The sequence below is a fragment of the Ceratocystis lukuohia genome (genome assembly GCF_044167205.1).
Source record: "Ceratocystis lukuohia strain C4212 chromosome Unknown Supercontig1_pilon, whole genome shotgun sequence".
NCBI classification, from domain to species: Eukaryota; Fungi; Ascomycota; class Sordariomycetes; order Microascales; family Ceratocystidaceae; genus Ceratocystis; species Ceratocystis lukuohia.
This window is the reverse complement of record NW_027263520.1, coordinates 2,571,657-2,594,810: the sequence shown is the minus strand read 5'-3', so window position 1 is coordinate 2,594,810 and position 23,154 is coordinate 2,571,657. Positions and strand designations below refer to the sequence as shown.

Genomic DNA, 23,154 nt, shown 5'->3' with positions numbered 1-23,154 from the left:
TATTCTATGCATTCCTGTGCAATTAGACTTGGCCTCTTCATCGTCTCTTTTCAGGCCAATATACTCAACTTCCTGCAAGTAATAAATTAACCCTTACGACGCCTCCCAACGTCATCCCCTTCTCGTCAACAAATCATAGTCCACCGCCTCTATAAATTATCAACGTTATTATGCGCCTATAACATAGCTCAAATATCTCGCTCTCTGTATCGTCTATCTGCATATGCGCACGCTTGCATATAACGCCGAATCTACATACCCGGTGGCTCTCTGCCTAGCATGTATGATATAATGACTACGCCGTTACATTGTTTTTCGATGAACAAACTTTGCTCACTAAATCCTATGAGATGCCTTTGCATTTGACTGAGAAAAGGGAAAGAGGGGAGAGTGGCAAAAAAAACTGCATGAACCGACAAATGGCCCTGCCAGTCAGTTTCATGGTTCTGAGCAAAGAACTAGCACAGGCCTGAAAGCTCACAGACAACGTAGTCAATAAGCATAGTCTCTCTTTCTCGACAAATATGTATGTGGCTGAGCTTATAAACATACAACTAACCTCCCCCCTTCCATGGGAACGTTTATTGGATTGACTGTTGTGTAATAGAGCTGCTGCAACACAACGCGGAAGCCAGCGACTTTGTCGTTTCCGTTCCGTTATGCAGACACACGTGTTATCCGAAAATAAGGGGGAAAATGACAAAAAGCAGATGAGCATGGAGCTTGTACAGTTACTAGCATTCAGTAGCTTCTATACGTTAGTTGCTGAGCTGGAGAGATTCACAATTCAGACTGCTTTCTATTCTGCAAGGGAGCCATATTTATCCGTTCTTTCATTTGTAGTCTGGCAAGCCTTAGACAAGATGCATACCCGCCCTTTTCTTGGCTTGTCTCTGTTCGTTAGACCTTGTAGGCTTCGAGGTGGTAAGTCATACACCGTCATACATTCCCCCCCCTCTCCTCCCATTCATCCCATAGCAATACATCTTTTGGTTTTTTTTTCCCCCTCTTTTTCCCTGGTAAAGAGCCTGTACACTTCGAGATCATGAGCCGAGCTATTCTTGTCTACCTAAATGTTTACTTCTATCCTCATAAATAGCCAATAAAGCCTATAACCACCAAGAAGTCATCTTCTCTTCTCTGCCCCATCTATATTTTATTAACCCTAAAGAGCCCAAATTTTTGCGCCTCAGATTCCAGGCACCCAAGGGTCCCCCAAATTCAAAATCTGAAGTTGAAGAGGGAGAGAGCTTCAACCCATTTTGATTTGACGACTCAAGACTTCGGCTAAGTTCGAGCTTTGTAAGTAGTAAACATATTCTGAACCATACGACCCCAAATGACCACTGCCAGCGAATCCTTCCACCTGCGATAAACTTATCTCCCAGCTCCCCAGCGCTAACTTGTTCGTCACCCATCAAGTCTGCCCGCCGCTTTCCAAGCCAGCCCCCCTACCATTAGAGTCAAACCAGCCAAGTTCCTTTTTCCTGGAGTCCTATCTTGCTTCAAGCTATCCGACCACCCCCGCAGCATTCAATTTTCGAATCTCACTCGGCGATACTTCTGTCTCCTCTATCGCATTTTTATTCTATAAACGGATATTACGAAACGTCTGGAAAATGCCTCCGCGGCTCAACCTCCCCCCCGTAACCCGGGCACTCATGATTGGCCTTGGCGTGCAGTCTCTTCTAAGCGCCGCCATAAGATGTCGCCAGTGGTCGGCTGATACCACCGTAGTGATACCGTATCTAACCCTCGTACCGTCGTTGTCATTGACGTACCCGTGGACGTTTTTGACAACCACGCTTGTCGAGGGCAATGTGTTTACTGCCGGTATCAGTGTTTTCACTCTGTACCATGGCGGCCGCTACCTTGAACGTGCCTGGTCATCAGAAGAGCTTGTCAAATTCGTCGCCATTATCTCGCTGGCTTCAAATATCCTAACGTTCCTATCGCTAGTGGCGATGTTTGCTCTTTCACATGTTGAGAGCTGGACGTAAGTTGCAGCCCAATATTGATATCCTCAACCAACTTCCAGACCATGTACTTCTACAATAATGCTGACTTGGACTCTTATATCTAGCCTAACTGTTGTTTCCGGTACCATTCCCCTGCAAATCGGATTCCTCGTCGCCTTCAGCCAGCTCCTCCCCGCTCACACCGTCACCATTTTCCGTGGCGTTCTATCCATGCGCATGCCCCGTTTCCCATTCCTATACTTGGTATGCGTTTGGCTTCTTGCCATGTCGCCGCTCCTTAGCAGTGCGTCATTTTTCCTCGCTGTACATGGATTTGTTGTTAGCTGGACCTATTTGCGCTTCTACAAGACCGTCTTCCCCGATCTAGAATCGGCCAGCTCTTCGGTGCAGCGTGGCGATGCCTCTGAGACCTTTGCATTTGCAGAGTTCTTTCCTGGTCCACTCAAGCCACTCCTGCGCGCTCTGTCTGAGGTCATCTTCGGCATTCTGGTCGCTCTCCGCATCTGCACACCCTTCTCGGCCGCTGATGTGTCAGCCGCATCTTCACGCAACCAAAGCAGCATGGCTCGCGGTGCCTCAGGCGCTCGTGCCGAGGCTGAGAGGCGTCGTGCCATTGCCCTACGCGCACTAGATCAGCGTCTTCAAGCTGCTACAGCTGCGGCCGCAGCTAAAGCTCAGGTTCCCCCACACGAACAAACGGGCCCGACTGTCTTGACCCAACCGAACGCAACGCAGACAACTATGGTTTCTAAACCAGCTGAACCTCTGGATGGTACTAACTACAGTCCTGAGGATCAGGACTCTGGTAGACGCTGAGTTCATTTCCTTGCTGGTAGACATGACATAGGAGTTTTTCTTAATGTAGAGCCGATTTTTCTCATTTCTTTCGTTATCATACGACCACGCTTATTATTCTAACAAGCCGTTTTGTGTGCAAATCCATTTAGTGGGTTCCCTTCTGTTTTTATTGCAGTTTCTTGCTTGTTTTTTAACGTCTGGTTCGATTCCATATTTATTGTTGTCATGCAATCTTGTAACCTCTTGTCTTCTTTGCCCTATTTTTGCCGATATATTTTGTGCTTCTTTATGGCGTGTCTGGCTAACTACCAAAAGCCATGACGCAAAAACATCTGTTTGGTTTTTACCATTTATCTCTTTCAATATGTCCAATAGCAGCTAATGAGCACTCCATAAAACTTCCTTGAGGAGATGGACTGAAGTTTTATCTTTCCAAGCAGGCATTCTTAGGGAATGATGCATCCAGGTGTTCCATCGACATTTTGCAGGACAAGCTGAGCAGTGGTTACACGAGGGTTAAATGGCGTTATCATTAGGGTTATTGTGCTTTCGAGCAAGGCTATTTAACGTCTCTATGATCATCAAGACGAAAAAGGTATCCTCCAGCCGGTGATGTGCAAATAAAAGCGTAGGGAAGTTTTGGAGCAAGGAATAGAGTACCAGTTTGTTCAAGGCGATGTTCATTATAATCCTCTCAAAAATAGAAAAGGAGGAAAAGAGATCGCAGCGCGTATCATGTATATTTACATGTTCTCCCTATTGCTTTTCCTTCGCTACCACGAGGGCAAGAAATATTAGGATAATGAACATAAGACGATTGAAAAAAAAAATAAAAATAAAAAACCGAAAAAAAAAAGAAAGAGAAAAAAAAAGTCCAAGTTCCTTTATGCCGAAGAGTCATTTCAAGACAGCAAATACAAAGACAAGAAGGGCAAGACACAAACAGCTCGGAGCGCCCTTTAGAAAACACATAGCCGCAGAGCCAGAACCAAGTGTCTGTGCGTATTGGTCTGAGCTGTTTGTGTTGTGCTGTTGTCTAGATCGCGACAGAGAGACAAGATAGAAAGAAGGGGACGGGTGTTCATTATCACGTAACGCGACATGGCTGGTCTCGGCCAGAGCACTATCGCCATGACGAAGTACGAGACTAGGTAAAGGGCTTCGCGTGCCTCATCCATTGTATTTTTTTTTCATTTTTTTCCCATTGAGCATGGTTTACAGTCGAGGCCATAGCAGGGAAGAGAGGAGCAACGGAGCAAGGAGAATAACGTTAGCGATCGATTTATCGCTACATGGTTGGAAAGACTGACGGGGGGGCTCACGATGCGGTAGCACAGCAGGAATGGCTAGCCATAGAACCTTGGTGTTTAGATAGCTTTCAAACGAGGCAAAATTTATTCCTTTTTTTCTGCAACTGCCTCTTTTATCCAGTGCCCTGTTGCAAAGAGATAATATTTAAACCAAGACTCTCACACTATAATATCTCTTTCAACCAGAATATTTACCAAGAGCGTGACTTCAAACTCATTTACTTCTTTTTTTTTGCATTGACCTTTAGCTTTCCCCTGGACGCTGGCACGATGCACGAATTTAACATGCAGCAACCCCCTTCCTTTTTTTTTTTTCTTTCGTCTCCCCCTTGGCCCTTGGAGCTGATCAGCTCTTATCTGGTTCGCCTTTTCTTTTTTGCTCCTCAACAAAGTGCGAACAAGGCTTCAGGGAACAAGGAATAAAAGCGTTAAAAATATATGAAGAAAGCCCCGTTAAAAAAAAAATAAGCAGTAACAAAATAAACAGGGGAGACGATGGAACAAAGGGCCAAGGAAACGGAGAAATAAGAAGAGGAAAATTAAGGCGAATTTATTTTGAGCTGGTATGTCCGTTCGTTTTCTTCATATTTTCTTTTTTCTTTCTTTTTTTACTCCTGAATCATTACTTTCGCAGTTGGCCCTTTATTCCTCGTAAAGAAGAAACAAAGTAGTTGTAGAAAAGGGACAGTTTGGCTGTGACAAAATGACACGACACAATCCAATCAACAACGACGGATGCAGAAGGTATAGTCAGCCTTTATTTTCTTGAATTGGCCATCACCCGTTTCTGGTTGTTGAAAAAGAAATGGGGCAGTAGGGAGTTGCAGAGATGCTTGTGGATCACGTGACCAATAAATTTTCTAGCAGCATTCTCCATCTAGGTAAAGGTGGATTAAAAGGGATGGGAAAAAATAAGAGCCTTGATGTCACCCCTCATCTTCCTTCTCATGGCCCATCTTTTCTATGTTTAGGCTGCAGGCTGGCACATGCTCCAATGTCAGTGTGTCCCAAGTTACGTCTCTGTTGTAGCGTAGCTCAATACTATAAACTTTTACTAATAGCGAAAATAATGGGAAAACTTTAGGCCTACGACGGCTTCTCTATTGGGGTTTTAAGCTCAGGGCTTAGCTTTGTTGGCGGACTTCTCAGGACAGACCGGGCCTTGGCGCTTGCATCATGAAACATCATTTTCTGCTTTGTTCTGATTTTTTTTTCTTGCTTCAGTTTATCTGCCTTCTGCTTGTCTTTTCGTGCAAATTCGGGATGGACCGTCGCCCGATAAGAGCATGACAAGAAAATAGGACCAGGGCGCATTAGATCCGCCCAGAGTCAATCCAAGCCAGCCTAAAAGGAGGAGGTGCAAAAGTCTAAGTAAGAAAGGGAGAGAGAAGGCCAAGGAACATGAGTGGGGTAAGATTCAAGATTCAAGCGCGGTTGCTACATTCAGCCACAACCATCGCCACATATCCCTTCCTCTTGAAGAAAAAAAGTGGGAACGTGCCACAAAGCGATTTGAACCAAAAAAGTCATGTTCATCCCAAGCCACTTGTTCTTTTCTTCTATTGTTTACCGAGCAAAAAAAGAAAGCTTTGCCTTGTTATTTGAACCCCAACCCTAATAAGTGCCGAAGATGTGTGGTGGTGTTTTCCTGGGTATTTTTTTTTTCTCTCCCCGTTTTGCAAAGAGAAGGCAATATATTATTTAGTACTCAAAGCCTGGTGCATCAATACAGGACAAAAAAAACTTACAGTCGTTCTAAAACAGAAAAATGAACATAGACTGTCGTCATTAGCCTCTTGCTAACTATCCTTGCCGCTTAGTCCGCGTTATGTCTCGTAGTAAGCTTCGTGTATTAATGCATAAGGCTGCAACCTCATAAAGCTCCAAACACAATGACGGTTTGCATGAATCTGGCTACTGGGTTGACATTGCTACTTTTATTTGTTGAGTAGCCAGATCTCTCCCCCCCCCCACGCTAGGCAGCACAGAAGAGAGAAGGGTGAGTCGGATTTCACGATTCGTACTAGCTGCCAAACATTGCCTTGGCCTCACTGGACACTCATTTTTCTCTTTAAAAATAGAGTCAAACATATTCAATATTTATAGCCGTCTAAAACTTGAAAAGGAAAGGTCGAAGCAGATGAAATGGGGTTTCTAGAATCTAGCCATCCGAAAAATCCAAGGTCTATTGCTTGTCCACCATACCAAGAAGCTTGACCTAGGGGGTTTGGGCTGACTGGACGGAAACTTGCCGGTGCATCAGGTTTTTGAGTTTGACAGCCAATTGGAGGGCGCTATTTCACCACTGCAATAGCGTGAGTGCCGGGTAAGCCAGAGCCTAAAACCAAAACGAAAGGCGAGACAAAAGCAAGGGTTAATCGTGATGGTTGTTATCATTGAGCACAAAAGGGGGGAAACCTTAACTCTGCTATTCGCTGGCCTCTCCATTACTAATTAGAAGTTGCGATATTTGTGTGGCTGATTGGCTACTGAGGCAGGCAGAAAAAGGAGAAGGAAAAAAAAAGGCTGTCCGCTCCCTGGAGATAATAGGTAATACCCCAAGTTGCTTCAAGCAACTGCGATAGGAACAGCAGAAAAATGATTGAGGGTATTGATTGTCATACAAACCTGTTCATGTAACATGGGTAGAAGGCGATCAAGAAGATAGTAAGAGTTTATTAAGTGGGAGAGTAAAGAGTGGATGTGTTTGTTGGGTGGTGCTCCCTCAGCACAAAGCCTGTTTCTCTATTTCTTGTAGAAAGGAATAGGAAGTGAAAGGTCGTAGAGGTACCATGAGTCAAGAATGAGTGAGTGGACTGGAGGTGAGATTATGTGGGTCGGGGTGTTGTTGCTGTTGGTTGCAATCTAGGCCATTCCGTGATGATGTAATGGGAGGATGGGGAGGAAGGGCTGACTGTGAGTATGGGTGCTTATATGTACGCATGTATGTACATATACATGTATGTAGGTGCGTGTTTTCTAAGCGGTGGATGGAAAGACATGGATTCTGTGCAGCATCTGAAGCCAATCAAGGCTGATTTTACGACTGGCCTTTTGTATGGATATTTTCATTGCGCAATAGAGAGATCGAGAGAAGGACCTATATTTTCGCGTGGGAAAGAAGAAGGAGAGGAGGGAACGTCAGGGCGTACTAAAAAGCGCCAATGGAAGGGGGCGATAAATTAGCAGAATAACACCTGAAAAAAATGAAATACGGGTAAAAAAGGCCGTGAAAGGCAATGCAACACAAGGAAATGTGGTGATGGTTCTATTTGGTCGTAGACAAGTCATGGTAATGGTGTGTGGTGCAATGGTGATGATTGTCACCTCGCCAAGTACTCTTCCCTCCAACCAGCTTAATAAACAGCAGGGAATAAAAAAAGGGCAATCGCTGGAGGCAGTCTTGTAAATAAAAGATACAGTGTATATTCCTTTGTAAGTTGTACAGTCCCATGCGGGCCCCCGTTTTGTAGAGACAGAGTGTGTGTGCACACTTGTACTTGACTGTATGTACGTGTTGCATGTACAATATGAGCGTGTGAGTTGCAGTTTGCGGTGCAGGTTGCAGGGACGGAGGGGGGAGATAGAGGGCGAGACAGCTAGAGCTAGACAAGATCAAACATCTGCGGGTGTGCCGTTTGTAGGCGTGTGGGCATAGGGGAGGAGGGGCTTGATTGCCTTGTTGTGTGCCACAAATGTATACAATGTATATACATAGGTACATGATTAGTATGTGAGTACGTAGAGGCACAGGGAAAAGGGAGAGACAAGCTAGAGGGCCAGACAGAAGAAGCCCAGACCAGGCCAGCGGACGAGACAGGGAGGACACGCTCCCTCTCACTCTCTCATCCTTTTTTACACGCTCTCTTGTTGGCCCTTCCTTTTCATTCCCTGCGCCAAGGCTCCATGTCGCGTCAAGTCAGCGCCATAAACAATTGGCAGGGTGTCCAATGATGACAAGTCACTATGTACACCCCCGGTTCTACCTCGTTCCACCCTGTCCCAGCCTGGGAAATGCTGCCGATAAAATCTATAAAACAGATAAACTCGGTTAATCGCTAAATAAAGCAAATAAAAACCCCGGTCGGCCTGCCCTGTGAAGAGCAGCCTGCTGTACTGGACTGCCACCAGAGCAGAATGAAAAAAAAAAGAGGGTCGCTTTGTATAGAGACACAGGGGTGTGGACATACATCCAGTACATCCACAGCACAAAGCCCAGCAGCACACACCCGAGCAGCCACACGCCCACACGCCCACACACCACGGCACCACACGCACACACTAACCTGCTAACGCTGCTAAGCTTGCTAACGCTTGCTCTTCTTTTGCCTGCCCCGTTTTTTCTTTCTCGTGGGTAAGGTAAGTTTGTCGGAGCCAGGAGATGCAGCTCACCTCTTCTCCATCTCTCCATCTCTCCATCTTCCCATCTTCCCATCTTCTCAATCCTGTTCCCTTTTTCTTTCTATTTATTCTTCTTTCTTCTTCTTTCTCTCAACGCTCTCTCTTCCCACCTGTTCCAGCGTGGCCCGCCGCCGCGAATGCCTTAGTGTCTATTGACCCGACCCCCGAAGCCCGATTATCTATTTTTCGCCTTCTTTTTTCTTTTCTTTTCTTTGGTTTTCGCGTCTTTCTCCATCATCGCAACCTGCTCTTCATCAACTCCCCGGCTCCTCCCAATTAGCATCAATCCTATTGATATTTCTGGCAAAAGGAGAAAAAACCAAAGCCGGTTTTATTACTACATTTTCACTGTCAAATTCACGAAGCTGAGCTTGGTATGTCCAAATAGTGCCCTACCTCTTTGCGACCTCCCTATTAGTTGCACTGAACCACTTCACCATCGCCCCTTATCGCGAATTGATTTGCTGCAATGTGCCTTCTTCGCTCCGCGTTTTTGATGACCCATAAATCCTGCAAATATTTGATGATCATGCCCCCCCCCACCGTTAATCTATGCCCTCTGCCTACCTATTCTCTGTGTAGACTCGTGCTGCACCGCGCAGCGCTTGTCTCTTGTCGCGTCCATCCCCATCTCCATTGGCGCGCACCACAAAATATCTACACAGGTTCTGCTAATTTAGATGTCTCTAATTTGCTTTGCCCACATCGTTGATTCCTTTTTGTCTGCTGCCATTTATTTGCTATTACGTTGATGAAGAGATGAATCCGAAACGGTCGACTAACTCCAATAGTCTGGCATTCTTATAGACCCCCTCTTAAACACTTTGCCTAGTATTCCAACTCGTGTGGTCCCTAGCCTTAGCGCTCACCCCCCAAAATGGCTGCTCATCACTCGCCTTCGATGATGCAGATCCAGCAGCAACAGCAGCAAGGCGCGCCTCATGTCGCACCTCCTCCGCCAGCTGCTGCGCCCCCCGGTGCCTCCAACCGGTTCGCTGGCGTGCCTTCACAGCAAGTCAGTGCCATGACCGAAGCTGTGTGGATGCAAATTGGTGAGCTTTTCTTGTACTGAATAAAATAAACCCACTTGCTGATCTCTTACTTACCTTCCCCCCCCCATTTGTAGGCAGTTTCGCGGAACTTGTCGGAAGCCCCGATGAAGCTATGCAAGCCTACGAGAACGCTCTGCGTGCTAACCGCAATTCCATCCCCGCCATGAATGCCATCAGCTTGATCCTTAGAACGCGGGAGGAATTCCATAAAGCTGTCGAGTACCTACAAGCTATCCTTAAGCTGGATAGCAACAACGGCGAGGTTTGGGGCAGCTTGGGTATGTGCTTTTCTTTGGGGTTTCCCCTCACATTTACTCTTATCTGGTTTAACTTATCTTACTAACCTTGAAACAAAGGCCACTGCTACCTCATGATGGATGACCTTCAAGAGGCTTACACCGCTTATCAAAATGCCCTTGTAAACTTGCCCAATGTCAAAGAACCAAAGCTTTGGTACGGAATCGGCATACTCTACGATCGATATGGTTCTCTGGAACACGCCGAAGAAGCCTTTTCGCAAGTCATGCAGATGCAACCCGATTTCGAAAAGGCGAATGAAATCTACTTCCGCCTTGGTATAATTTACAAACAGCAAGGAAAATATGCTCAGAGTTATGAGGTAAGACTTGCCGAAAGTATTTATCGCCAGCCAGGCGTATGTTTGACCCAGTACTAATTCTTTTTTCTCTATAATTAGTGCTTCAAATGGATTGTGACCTCGCCTCCCCATCCTTTGACCGAAGAAGATATTTGGTTCCAGATCGGCCATGTTCATGAGCAGCAGAAAGACGTAAGTACAGCCTGAGAAAGAACACTTGCCACAGTTGAGTCTTGGTTAACCTTCCTCATTAGTATGACAATGCCAAGGCCGCTTACCTACGTGTTCTTGACCGGGACCCTGCTCATGCCAAGGTTCTCCAGCAGCTTGGCTGGCTTCATCACCAACAAAGTAATAGTTTCTCTAGTCAAGAAAGGGCTATTGAGTACTTGGAAAAGTCCGTTGCAGCCGATCCTAGCGATGCGCAGTCGTGGTACCTGTTGGGTCGTTGCTACATGTCGCAGCAAAAATACCCCAAGGCCTACGAGGCGTACCAACAGGCTGTTTATCGCGATGGCCGTAATCCTACCTTCTGGTGCTCCATTGGTGTTCTCTACTACCAAATCAATCAGTACCGCGATGCTCTAGACGCATACTCTCGTGCTATCCGATTGAACCCCTATATTTCGGAGGTTTGGTATGACCTTGGCACTTTGGTAAGTTCTGCTGTAATAATCATTGTCACTCTAGCGAAACCTCAACTCACAATTTTTTTTCTTTTGCCTTTAGTATGAGTCCTGCAACAATCAAATTGCTGATGCTCTAGATGCTTACACCCGTGCTGCTGAGCTTGACCCGACCAATCCCCACATCAAGGCTCGCCTACAGCTACTGCGCAGCGGTGGCTCTGCTCCCGGCTCGGCACCTCAGCCTGCAGATGTTCACCCTTACCAGCACCAGACGGCCAGCGCTCCGGGTCCTCCTAACTCATGGGCCCCGCAATCCCAGCCCGGACAGGGACATCCCGCTGCGCCTCCCCCTGGTGCTGCTCAAGGTACTCTTTGGGGCAGCCGCCTGTCGGGGATCAACCCTCAGCCTGGAAACCCCTATGATCAGCGACCTCCTGCCGAAGGATTTCGTGGACCTGCTCCTCCTATGGCCCGCCCGCCTAGCCCCCGGTCGGAACAAATGCGTCCCCAGGGTCCTCCTACATCGCAAGCACCCCCTACTCAAGGTCCCCAGGGCCCTCAGCAATCCCCTTACGACGCTCGCGGCCCTGACCCACGTGGAGAATTGCGTCCTGATCCACGATCTGACCCTCGCGGTCCTCCTCCGCCTCTTCGACGTGGTCCTTCTCCTCCTCGCGCTGGTCAAGGACCACAAGGGCCTTCCGGGCCTCAGGGTCCTCCTGGTCCTCCTGGCCCTCCTGGTCCTCCTGGATCACAAAATCATTACCCACAGGGTCCTTCCTCTCTTCCCCATCATCAGCCCTCTCCTGCCCAAAACATGAACATGCCTGAGCGTGTTCAGAACCCGAACTACACTTCGCACTCTGGTCCTTCTTCTGCCACAGAGCCTGGTCCGCCTAAGCAGCTGCCTTCTTTCCGCCCTGCGAGCAGCCCTCGTACTGATGGACGGGCTATTCATGATAACCGTATGCCGTCCCCTAAGTCTGCTTATCCTCAACATCAACCTCCTCCTCCTCAGTATCACCCTGAAGGCCCCTCTGGACCTAATCATGGCCCTATGGATGTTGCACCCCCTCACCCTTCTCAAACTCCCACAATGGGACCTGACCCAAACCATCGTCGTGTTGATGACCATGGTCCGCCTCTTGGGTCAAAGCGTAATCGTGACTGGGATGAGGAGTCTGTTCCCAAGAAGCAAGCTAGTGAAGAAAGCCGTGCCCGTATGGATGATATCCGCCATAGACGGCCCTCCACTCCTAGTCGTGAAAGCTATGGCCGCAGTCCTATCGAGACCCGTCGCGGGGATGAGCTTCGCCGCCCTGATGAGCCTCCTCGCCATAACAACGAGTCTTACCATCAAGGTGATACTCCGCGTGGTCCTGGCGCCGCTGCTGGCCCCGAAAACCACTCCATGCCAGCGGCCCAGCTCTCTCTTCAGTCGACACCCCAAATGCAGCCTATGCCTCCCCATGAGCAGCCGCCCCAAAATGGATCTGGATCTAGAGACTACCCTCCTGAGGAGCGTCCTCCTATGGAGCACACCCCTGCCGCTTCTGCTTCTCGGCCACAACCTCCCGCCTCGCAACATCCTAGCGAGCCTGAGAGAGCTGCCCGCAAGGTTGATGTCAATGAGGACTATGATGACAGTGAGGATGAGGATAAGAAGCCCGTGGCGCCTGCTTCTGGCTCCGCATCCACGGCTGGTCCTGACTTGAAAAAGTCTCCGTCTACCTCAGGGATTAAGAACATTCTGGGACCTAAGTCCGAATCTTCGTGACTGTCTGGCAGCTTACAATCATAAACTTTGGCGTGTTTTCTAGTTTTTGTTATTTTCTTTTATCGCTCAGATGCTAGCACATTCTTTTCAGGAAGTTATTTTTTCTTTTTTCGCTTTCCTTCAGTCGTCATACTTGAGTCAACGACTCTTGTCTCTTTCTTTGCCTCTTTATTTTTGCTCGTTTTACACTGTGCTTTCTTTCCTTTCCTTTCCTTTAGTCCTGCTGTATACCTATCTTGAATTTTGATGACGGCCTGCGGGAAGAAAGTGCGAGCGTATCCGTGATGCCGGCGTCTTCTTGTGGTGCCTTTGATTGCACCTTGGCTTTTACGTCGACCTTTATTTTATTTTCCTATTCCTTTTAAAGAATCTGATTCTTTCTTCTTGTACGCGCGCTGTATTTATTTACAATAAATTAAAATTACAATATGAAAGCTGTGGTTTGTCGGTGAATGAACGCTTTGGCGAACGTCGTTATTTTTCATATGGAGTTTAGCTGCAATGGCCTTCTGTTTCGGAATAACGTTGTACCGAGTTGTGATTTGAATAAAAATTAGGTTTAGTGGATCCTGGTGTGGGAAGTCACATTTCCTCATTATCTTTTACGGAGCTAGTCAGATGCTCACGTGATCTTAGGGCCAAATTATGGACTTGTTGGTGTGGTGTGGCCCCACTATGCTGCGAAATTCAATGTACCCACAAGCTACCGAAATCTTTCTTGATACTTGGGTCTTGGTTGAAAATCTTGATTTCTTCTTGGAAAATAATCTCTCGACAAACACGACAAACGGTCTTCACAGTCGATTTCAATATGTCTCACCGCAAGGTATGATGCACTCTTTCACTATTCTCAGCATGGCAGATGGAATTGGATATCTGGCTATGAAATTTCGTCACTATTCTGGAATTACCATCTGAACATCTCGGTTCGGCGGGATTCCATACCAATATTATATGAGGAAAAAAAATTCTAACATTCAATTTCTCTTGCAGTACGAGGCGCCGCGTATGTCCCTACCAAACCACCAAGTCGATTTGAATCATGGTTGAATAGCCGACTAATATTCTTTAGGTCACGGTTCGCTGGCTTATCTTCCCCGCAAGCGGGCCGCCCGCCACCGCGGTAAGGTCAAGTCCTTCCCCAAGGACGACCCTAAGAAGCCTGTTCACCTGACTGCCGCTATGGGCTACAAGGCTGGCATGACTACTATCGTTCGTGACATGGACCGTCCCGGTGCCAAGTCTCACAAGAAGGAAGTTGTCGAGGCTGTCAGCATCATTGATACCCCTCCTGTACGAACAACGCAGCCCGCTTGGCTTTTGTGCCTATGGCTAACATCTCTTAGATGGTCGTTGTTGGTCTGGTTGGCTACATCGAGACTCCCCGCGGTCTGCGGTCGCTTACCACTGTGTGGGCTGAGCATTTGTCCGACTCGCTGAAGCGCCGCTTCTACAAGAACTGGTACAAGTCTAAGAAGAAGGCCTTCACCAAGTACGCCAAGATTCACTCTGAGACCACTGGTGCCTCTGTCACCCGTGAGCTCGAGCGTATCAAGAAGTACTGCACTGTCGTTCGTGTTCTGGCCCACACTCAGATCAACATGACTCCCCTCAAGCAGAAGAAGGCTCACCTGATGGAGATCCAGGTCAACGGTGGCTCCATCGCCGACAAGGTTGAGTTCGGTCACGGTCTCTTCGAGAAGACCTTCGACATCTCCAGCGTCTTCGAGGCCAACGAGGTCATTGACGTCATCGCTGTTACCAAGGGTCACGGTTACTCTGGTGTCACCTCCCGCTGGGGTACCAAGAAGCTTCCCCGTAAGACCCACAAGGGTCTGCGTAAGGTCGCCTGTATCGGTGCCTGGCACCCTGCCCACGTCCAGTGGACTGTTGCCCGCTCCGGTCAGGACGGATACCACCACCGTACCTCGGTTAACCACAAGATCTACCGCATTGGCAAGGCCGACGATGAGTCCAGCGGCTCCACCGCCGTTGACATCACCAAGAAGAAGATCACTCCGTATGTTTTTTTCTTACCCCATTTGATGACTTGTAACACCGGTGTTGTTTTATTTTTTATTGAAGAGATAATATCGAGTAAGGACTATGAACTAACCTTTTCATCTTCTTTTTAGTCTTGGTGGCTTTGTCCGCTACGGTGAGGTCAAGAACGACTTCGTCATGGTCAAGGGCTCTATCCCCGGTACCAAGAAGCGTGTTGTGACTCTGCGTAAGTCTATGTGGGTTCACACTTCTCGTCGGGCTCTGGAGAAGATTGAGCTCAAGTGGATCGATACCTCTTCGGAGTTCGGCCACGGTGCTTTCCAGACTCCTGCCGAGAAGAAGCAGTACCAGGGCACCCTCAAGAAGGATCTGGTCTCCGCGTAAACAATTTCAGCAACAAAATAAAAACAAAAAATTGTGTGCCGGCGTCGCTTCTAAAGCTTTCTTTTCTTGGGTCAAAAAATCATTTTCTTTTCATGGGTTACGTTATTAAAAACATGAGTGCAACGTTTTGGGATCACATGGCTGGGGAACTGTTCTGGGTGCCTTGTTTCTTCTTTCTTTTTGCTTCTGTTTCTTTTCTCTTTTGGGGACATAAAGACTTTCAATTCTCCGTTGTAACAAGCGGGATGGTTTCTGACAACTTTTTTCCCTTTGGTCATTCTTTTTTATTGTCCTGGTGGTGGTGCCCTAAGGGGAAGAGACAAGAAAGGCACTTTGGCTGTGTTTGTGAAAGAACAAAATAGCCCAAAATGTGGGAAAACAGAGGCAGGTGACAGAGAGTAGAAGAAAAGATGGAGGTGAGGCTAACGGACGAGATTCTGGCTAACTAACCATAAAGGCCAAACTTGATAAAACACTCCCGTGAGTAAAATAAGAAAAAGGCCGTAGAAATTATGGGACGTGCTATGAATACACAAGTTGGAGATAAAAAAGAGGATGGCCAAACCCAATGGGGAGTCATGTGAATTGGCAGACAAGGTAAAGAAAGGAGCATCTAAATGTTTGATATCCCCTTCAGCATGGCCTTAGGCTTCCTTTTCGTCTAAGTCGGGGTGAGAAAGGGAGGGAGAGAGTACGTACACGGGCTCTTTTTCTACTATTTGTGTACAAAAGGAAGTTGCTCTGTCTGTCTACTTGAAAATGGCTTGAAATGGCTCCTTAGATGCATTTATGTGTACTATCTATTTTTCGACTACTATTACGTATTATTGCATTATTGCATTATTGCATTATTGATGTTGATTGTTTGATTGTTTAGTTTTGCGCTCATCCTTACACAGCAGGCGGCTTCTCGCCCCTAGCATCCGACAAACTACGTGGCATACAAGCACGAAGGGCATGATCGATATGGCGGTCGTCTTCTCGTGGCAAGCCCTGTTCTTTAGATGCCGCACCATCCGGAGCAGCATTATTAGGGGCTATGCCAGGAGCCCCGGCGGTAGACGATGAGTCCTCGGCATCAGAGGCGGCCGCTTCGTGAGACGGGGCGGTTGGTGCAAAGGCGCTTTTAGCTCTGATGCGGTGGCCATACTTTATGAAAATGATGGGGATGGGTATGAGTGCAGCTGCGACACAGCCGAGAAGTGTTGATGCCCACTGAATGCCCATGCCATTAAACATGTACGTAGCAAACAGCGGGAAGCAGGCACCGCTAAGAGAGCGAAGGAAGGTATTGCCAGCAATAGCTGATGCCGCAAACATAAGGTACGCATCGACCAGGTAGTTGAGCGACTGCAGGAAGATGGACATCAGCCCAAAGCCCGTAAGAATGCCGGATAGCGTCGGCACAATCCAGTGCACGTCTCTGCGGTAGCCTGACCAGCCGAACCAAAACAGTCCTATAGCAAAGGTGACCGCACCGGCAATCACACTAGGCAAACGCCACTCGGGGACCGGCACGCCATTGTTAGCTGCGAGTTTGCGCATGTACCACGGCTGCTGTGCCACCACGACCCCGCCGCCGATCAGCTGACCTAGGATCATGCCAAAGAAAGTCAGACCCGCCTCGCCTGCGGTGAAGCCATAGACTCCCATGAACATCAGCGGGTAGGCAGTCAGGAAAAGATATAGTAGTCCATAGATGAAAGCCATGTAGATTGACAAGAGTGTGACGATGGGCTCGAAGAATAGCAGACGCAATGGCCGCGTAAAGTTCTTCGTCATCAGCTCTTTAAGGTCAACCTCAATTTCCTCCTGCTTAGCATGAATGCCCCAATTGAGTGTGCGACGGCGAAGATCAGCCGCTTTGTCCATAAGAATGACAGGTGGATACGACTCTTGCAGAAAGAAGAGGTCGAGCGAAAAAGCAACCATGCCCATAATGCCGGGAATATACTGCGTCCAGCGCCAGCCGAGGTCCGATGTGACAATGAAGCCGCCGATAAAGGGCGCTAGCAGCGGGCCCGTAAACACAGTGGTTGAGAAGAGCGCCATGGCAATGCCGCGCGTCTTGTTATCAAACATGTCTGAAAACACGGCCGCCACGACCGCCAGCGGACAGGCGCCGAAGAAGCCGGAGAAGAAACGGCAGATCATAACCGTTTGCAAGTCTTTAGCTGTCGCACAAGCAAAGCAGAATAGAGAGAAGCCGAACATGGAGATCACAATAGGCAATCTTCGGCCTTTGAGCTCTGACAAGGGCGCCCATAGACTGGGGCCAAAGGCGAAGCCGAGCACGTACAGAGAAGTGCCCAAAACACCGACTTCGGCCGAGACGCCAAACTCGTGACTGACAGCGTGTGTGGCAGTGGAAAAGATGGAGGAAGTGAAGGCAGAGGTAAAGGTGGTGTAACCTAGCATAGCAGACGTGATAAGTCTATTAATAGCAAGTGTTAGTGTATCAGTCGGGTAGCGCCAAGGTACGAAAGGAACTTACTTGCGCTTTATTGGCCAATTCTGCGCATGCAGCGGGTCATCGGGCCCGTCAAACTCCACAACATAGTCTTCTTGATTCGGCAGAGACGGGGGGAATGGCTTGCCAGCTCCAAAATTAGGCATTGGCTTGGTAGAGCGGCGGAATAGGCTGTTGATGCGACTGACACGGCTGGGGTCACGGCCGACGGTATTAGAGTGCTGTGAACGCTGGGTGTGAATTCGGCTTAGTTCCACGGGGTGGTCGGGCTGTGTTGATACTCGGCTCAGTTGACTGGGGTTGCGGCGTCGAAGCGATCCAGGAAAGTTGGCTACTGAGTCGCTCTCTGAGTCGCTCGAGTCAATCGTGGCAATATTCTCGACCTCACGTGTCATGTCATCGCTGCGGTATGTTTCGCCGTAGCCCCTTCCATGGTGGCCGTGCAGAGTTGGCCTACGAGATATGGGGTCGGTGGCATCGGCAGACGCCCGCTCAAGTTCTTCGTCAACAATATTGCTGAAGCGACGTTCTATAGACATTGTAGTAAAAAGAGAGAAATGGCGATGCCTTTCCAGGCTCTGGATCTGGAAACTCTTTGACAAAAGCAAAGCTGTGTTGCCGGCAAGGGGTAGCTTTGCCCTGGATCTCTAATACAGAGAAGCGTAATGAAGGTGAAGAACGGGACAGGAGAAGGTAGTTTCAATGGGACTAGGCATAAAAGAACTTGGGCGGGACAGACGGGACAGGTGAGGGACAGTATGAGAGAAGAAGAAGAGAAAGGAATTTAACCAAGAGAAGCAAGAGGCGAATGTGCACAATCATATATGAAATGGGAAAGCTTCATGAGAGCCACAGACGCTTTGGGACGGCAGTGCGGGTCTACGACGAAGGGGAGATTTCCCAGTCGGTATTAGCCCGTCAGTTGTTTCTCTCTATGTATTTCATTCTTCGTCCTTTTTTTTTTTTTTCCCTCTTTTTCGCCTCCTATTTGGCGTCATGCATGTTATGGACCTTGGACTATTTGATCTATGAGCCATCGGCTGTTAGGCGGAGCTGGGCCCTGGGGCTTTGAACACCCACAGCCCTTGCCCGGAGCACGAAAATGCCGAGTTTGGTTGGCCGGTTGCCGGTGTGTCCTAAAAAGGGAAAGTGCGGGTTCTTGCTGCCTGAGAGGAAACGAAGTGCTAGCTGGCAAGGATGCCGAGGGCTCTTGCCGTTTCTTCTTCTTTGCTTGTCTTTTTTTTCTTGTTGCTATCATCATTTTATCGTTATTTTATGTCTGTGTAACTAAACTTGCCCGGTCTGGGCTTGCCAAGCTTGTCAGATACGCATACGTGCACAACATTCCGCTCTCTTGCACAAACATCTAAGAGCAAGTCAAGGCTGGGTAACAAAAAGCCGCATGGCGTTGCAGTTGGGCCAGCATTCCAACATACGCCCATGCACTATAAAAGGCAAAGAAAAGAAGAACAAGAGTTAAGCCGGGCCACTTCCTCGTCTTCTTTTCCGCACCTTTTGACCAACGGTTACCCTAGCTTTGAAAATAGCGGTCTCCAATATTGAAAGCATAGACCTTTGCTTGTTCTTGTCTTTGTCCCCTCTTGCCAGGCAATGCAAGGGAGAAAAGGGGAGGGAGGGTATGGGTAGATGGGTAGTACGCACACAATATAGCAAGTATAATGTCATGTATGTGCACAAGGTGGATGGATAGGTTCACACATGCCAGCTACAGGGAAAAAAAAAATGATTGACGGGGTAAGGAAGTCTGCGTGTCATATGGCCTACCTTTCCCTCGTTCATGGAGCCATTAAAACTACGCAATGGACATACATCAACAAGACAGCCAAGCCTTCCGGAATATTCGAGGGCCTGCTCCAGACATCTGCCAGCACCAGCAGGCAATAGAAGGGGCTCGGTTAACGAAAAAGAAGGGCGTGGGTCAAAAAGGGGGCATGGCGAATCTAAGCTTGGTGATGGGAAGGAAAAACGACCTCGGAAACCCGACGTCGGCATGGAGTAACACCAAGAATCTTTGCCCCGTTCTGATCATGTATCACGCCATTATTGCAGAAACCAGAAACTAGACGTCAAGTCCATGCCATAGTGGAATCGTTGCACTGCCTTGTCCCCTCGCTTCCAGCGATCTTTTCCTTTATTTTTGTCCATTGTCTCGTGACGTTGTCGGGTGGATATAACCCGGGTTTTGCAGTAGATAAGAGATGCCGAAGAGAGGATAATAGACGAGTAGTTAATTTATTTGCTTCCTTTGTTGCCGTTTGTTGCTTGAAAATGCCGTCAAAGGACAATGTACAACAAGGCTGGCTGCAGGTATTGGATCCTAGAGGAAGAAGGGGATGGGGACTAAGAACGACGGCGGTTAAGAAATAACAAGAGAGGAAGTGAGAGATGCATTCTTTTTGCTTGACTTGAGCTTAGGCCGGCCTGGGACTACTCTCGAGCAAAGAAGAGTCGAGATATGTAGAAGTTGTTTGAGAAAAGAAAAGAAAAAGGCTGGAGAGCCAAAGACGCCAAGCAAGCCCTTCCTTCACCCTAGCATCCTGGCATCCCGGATCTGTACATAGTACGTGATTCGTCGCGCCTGGTAACGAAGGGCCTCAAACGTCTAACAAACAGCATCATTCCCCAAAGAAGCCAAAATAAAAGCGAAGCCCCTTGTCAGCCTCGGTCGTGAGCACCAGTGGCGGCTACGGTGCCGGCCGTCTCTTCCCCACCATGCCATGGCTGCTCACATTCTTAGGCTTTTGACTTTGCCGCTGAGTGAGACAAGCTGTCAACTGACTTATTAGAACGCTATGCTAATAGAGCATAGAACGCCGGTCTCTATGCAATACGAACACCAGACGACCAAGGTGGGACTACCTAGGCTAGGGTTTAGCTTAACTACTGCTGGAGTTAAACCTGCGTTTTTTTTTTCCAACTTACACCTCACCCCAAATTCCGCACACACATGCGGCAGTGTTAGGAGCGAGAAGCCGCATTTACTTGGATCTAGCCTAATTTTGGATTGGCTCGAGCCTGGATGGAGTCTGCGAGGCTAATCCGATGGAGGAGTCGAAAAAGAGGGGTAGGGTAGCCCAAGCTGCGTAGCAATACAGTTACATGGCGCATGACTTGCAGAGTAATATTTGGTTAGTTGTAATTGTATTTGTTAGATCTCTAGTGTTTCTAGCAGCTATAAAACCAATGTATATATAGCGCGTGCTGTTGCTCCTGGGTATTTCTGTTCAAAAGAAGACAAGATATGGTGGATGGTGAGTGGTTTGACGCTTGACACTCCCAGAAAAAAGAAGGCGTAAAAACAAACAAAAAATAGTGCGTAGATGAAGATGTGCAAAGAGGAGAAACAAAACAAAACAAAACGCTGGCTGATTAATCAGATTGTCAAGAACGAGAGGCAAGAGAGAAAAAGAAAGAGGCAGAGACCTCACCGCGCCACACGCCTGACCCACTCACCCTATTCGTCTTCCCGATTCACGCCCCAGCCATGATCCAGCAACGACGTCGCCTCCTCGAGGCTCAGCCCAGCGGTCTCTGGGTAGATGCGCCAGATAAGGAACTGTCCGGCAGCGCAGATCACAGCATAGAGGGCAAAGGTCCAGGTAGGTGTGAGTGAGTCCATCATGGGCAAAAAGGTAAGGCCAACAACAAAGTTGGCGCCCCAGTTAGTGGCAGTGGCAACTCCGCTGCCAAGCGAGCGCACCGATAGCGGGAATAGTTCGCTTTGCATCCATGGAACGTTGCCGATGCCAATAGCATAGCCCGAGACATAGACCATGAAACTAACGAGAATAAGAGCTGCAGACGACGACGGCGATATCGACGGCGACGGAGGCGGCGATGATGGCGTAGACGAGGTGCCCATGATGTTGATTCGCGAAAAGCCGTAGGCTGAGATGATGAGACCGACAATCATGAGCGGGATCGACCATAGCAGCATGCGGCGACGGCCAATGCGATCAATGATGAAAAGAGCCACGACAGTAAAGGCCATGTTCGTGACGGCAACCGTTAGGGAGGTGAGTGTGGGCACTGGAAAGCCAACCATGGTGAAAATGGTAGCCGAAAAGTACATGAGTGAGTTCTAGAGAAGCCAGAGTTAGCACAGGCAGATCGGGGAAAAAGATAACCAAGATCAAAGACGTACAAAGCCGCTCAACTGCTGCAGGCCTTGCAGCAAGCACGCAATAGCCAGCGCCCGTCGGTTCTTTGGCACACTGAATAGCTCGTACCACGAGTCGGGAATTGCTGAGAAGCTGCTAGCCAGGCGCTCGCGCCTCGAGTGAAGTGCAGCGGTTTCCTCTTGCTCGTTGCGGACTTCAACTTCGATATCGCGGATTACGGCATCGGCAGCATATACCGAAAAGCCGTTTACCCTCAGCACAACCTTTTTTGCCAGCGACACATTGCCGTTGCGCACTAGCCAGCGCGGTGTTTCAGGCATCAGGACGAGCAGAAGCAATTGCAGCATAGCCGGCAGGGCACCAAGGCCAACCATCCAGCGCCAAGCAGTCTCGCGATTTCCGTACTGCGCCAGGATCCAGCCAGTCACATAGGCAACGACTTGGCCCAAAGTGACAAATAGTACATTAGCCGTGACCAGACGGCCACGATGGGCAGACGGTGCGATTTCGGCAATGTACAGTGGAATGACAAAGGATGCGGCTCCAACGGCAGCGCCAACGATACAACGACCGAGAACCATGGCGAGAACGGAATGAGATACAGCCTGGACAATGGCACCGGTGATGAAGAGGCTATCGGCAATGAGGATGACGCGGCGGCGACCAAATCGGTCGGCCAGGACGGACGAGAAAGGGGAGATCAGCAGGGCAAAGAGGGCGGTTGAGGAAGTGATGAGCGACTTGTCGAGCGATGTGAGTATGCGATTGGAGAGGTCTTTGTTAACCGAGACCAGAGTGGCGGAGATAATTCCGGTGTCGTCTGTAAAGGCATGGTGTGTTAGTTTCGGTCTTGTTGGCAGCTATGACGTTATGAGCCAGGGCCAGTAATTCTGCGCCTGGCAACCCCAGGGGAGAAAAAATACTTACAGCCAAACAAAAGACCGCTGATTCCAGCAGCAGCCGTTAGCATCCATACAAATGTGCTGGGGGCATTTCCAGACGTCCCGTCCTTGTGGCCGGCAAGTGCGTCGGGTTCATGGTGGCCGTGATAGTGAACGTGGTCGTGGTCTTCGCGATCGTGGGGAGTCCGTTGAATTAGGGCTTCATGGGCGCCGTCGTCAGACATGGTGGAGCGTGAGGACGAAAGCTTATTTGAGGCAGAGAGGAGTAAAAGCGAAAAGGGGAGGGAAGAAAAGTCGGTACTAGGCTAAGTGGCTTGTACACGATGCATTCATCTTATAGTAAAACCAAAACACAGAAGGTGGCCTATGCATTTGGCAAAGAAGAAAAGAGGAAGGCAAGGGAAGGCAAGAAGTGCGTGCACTCGGACTACGATTTAAGTGCTATGTTCTGCGTGTGTACCCCAATCTGGAGACTGGGGGTGACCAGGGGATTGGGACGGGGGACAAAGGGCTAGTGTCTTTGGCTTCGGTCTTTGGCTTCGGTCTTTGGCTTTCTCGTTGGAGATCGTGGGGCTGGAAGGGGATGAGAGACAGACACTAGCGGCGTATGATGAGGAGGAGGATTAGAGGAAGCTAAAGTCTGGGGAATTTTGTCGTCGTGTCACGTGCTTATAACAACCCTAACCCGCAATTCTATGGGTCTCGACT

At 48.7% G+C, this 23,154-nt stretch overlaps 5 protein-coding genes across 5 annotated transcripts; 3 read left to right on the top strand and 2 right to left on the bottom strand.

Moving 5' to 3' along the window:
* Positions 1-1,619: 1,619 nt before the first annotated feature.
* Positions 1,620-2,795, top strand: HOO65_010657 (Protein pdh1; the record flags this gene model as incomplete). The annotated part of the gene is made up of 2 exons (XM_071005954.1): positions 1,620-1,996; positions 2,084-2,795. The coding sequence occupies 2 exons, from the start codon at positions 1,620-1,622 to the stop codon at positions 2,793-2,795; spliced, it is 1,089 nt and encodes a 362-aa protein (XP_070862479.1).
* Positions 2,796-9,365: 6,570 nt separating this feature from the next.
* Positions 9,366-12,544, top strand: HOO65_010656 (General transcriptional corepressor ssn6; the record flags this gene model as incomplete). The annotated part of the gene is made up of 6 exons (XM_071005370.1): positions 9,366-9,540; positions 9,615-9,818; positions 9,897-10,159; positions 10,238-10,330; positions 10,393-10,794; positions 10,868-12,544. The coding sequence occupies 6 exons, from the start codon at positions 9,366-9,368 to the stop codon at positions 12,542-12,544; spliced, it is 2,814 nt and encodes a 937-aa protein (XP_070862478.1).
* An 811-nt stretch (positions 12,545-13,355) lies between these two features.
* Positions 13,356-14,932, top strand: HOO65_010655 (60S ribosomal protein uL3; the record flags this gene model as incomplete). The annotated part of the gene is made up of 5 exons (XM_071005754.1): positions 13,356-13,370; positions 13,538-13,550; positions 13,617-13,837; positions 13,891-14,564; positions 14,680-14,932. 5 exons carry the CDS (start codon positions 13,356-13,358, stop codon positions 14,930-14,932), a joined length of 1,176 nt encoding a protein of 391 aa, XP_070862477.1.
* Positions 14,933-15,823: 891 nt separating this feature from the next.
* Positions 15,824-17,941, bottom strand: HOO65_010654 (putative transporter C36.03c; the record flags this gene model as incomplete). The annotated part of the gene is made up of 2 exons (XM_071005563.1): positions 15,824-17,366; positions 17,427-17,941. The coding sequence occupies 2 exons, from the start codon at positions 17,939-17,941 to the stop codon at positions 15,824-15,826; spliced, it is 2,058 nt and encodes a 685-aa protein (XP_070862476.1).
* Positions 17,942-20,877: 2,936 nt separating this feature from the next.
* On the bottom strand, positions 20,878-22,670 carry HOO65_010653 (putative myo-inositol transporter 1 protein; the record flags this gene model as incomplete). The annotated part of the gene is made up of 3 exons (XM_071005669.1): positions 20,878-21,504; positions 21,568-22,364; positions 22,472-22,670. The coding sequence occupies 3 exons, from the start codon at positions 22,668-22,670 to the stop codon at positions 20,878-20,880; spliced, it is 1,623 nt and encodes a 540-aa protein (XP_070862475.1).
* Between the last annotated feature and the right edge of the window lie 484 nt (positions 22,671-23,154).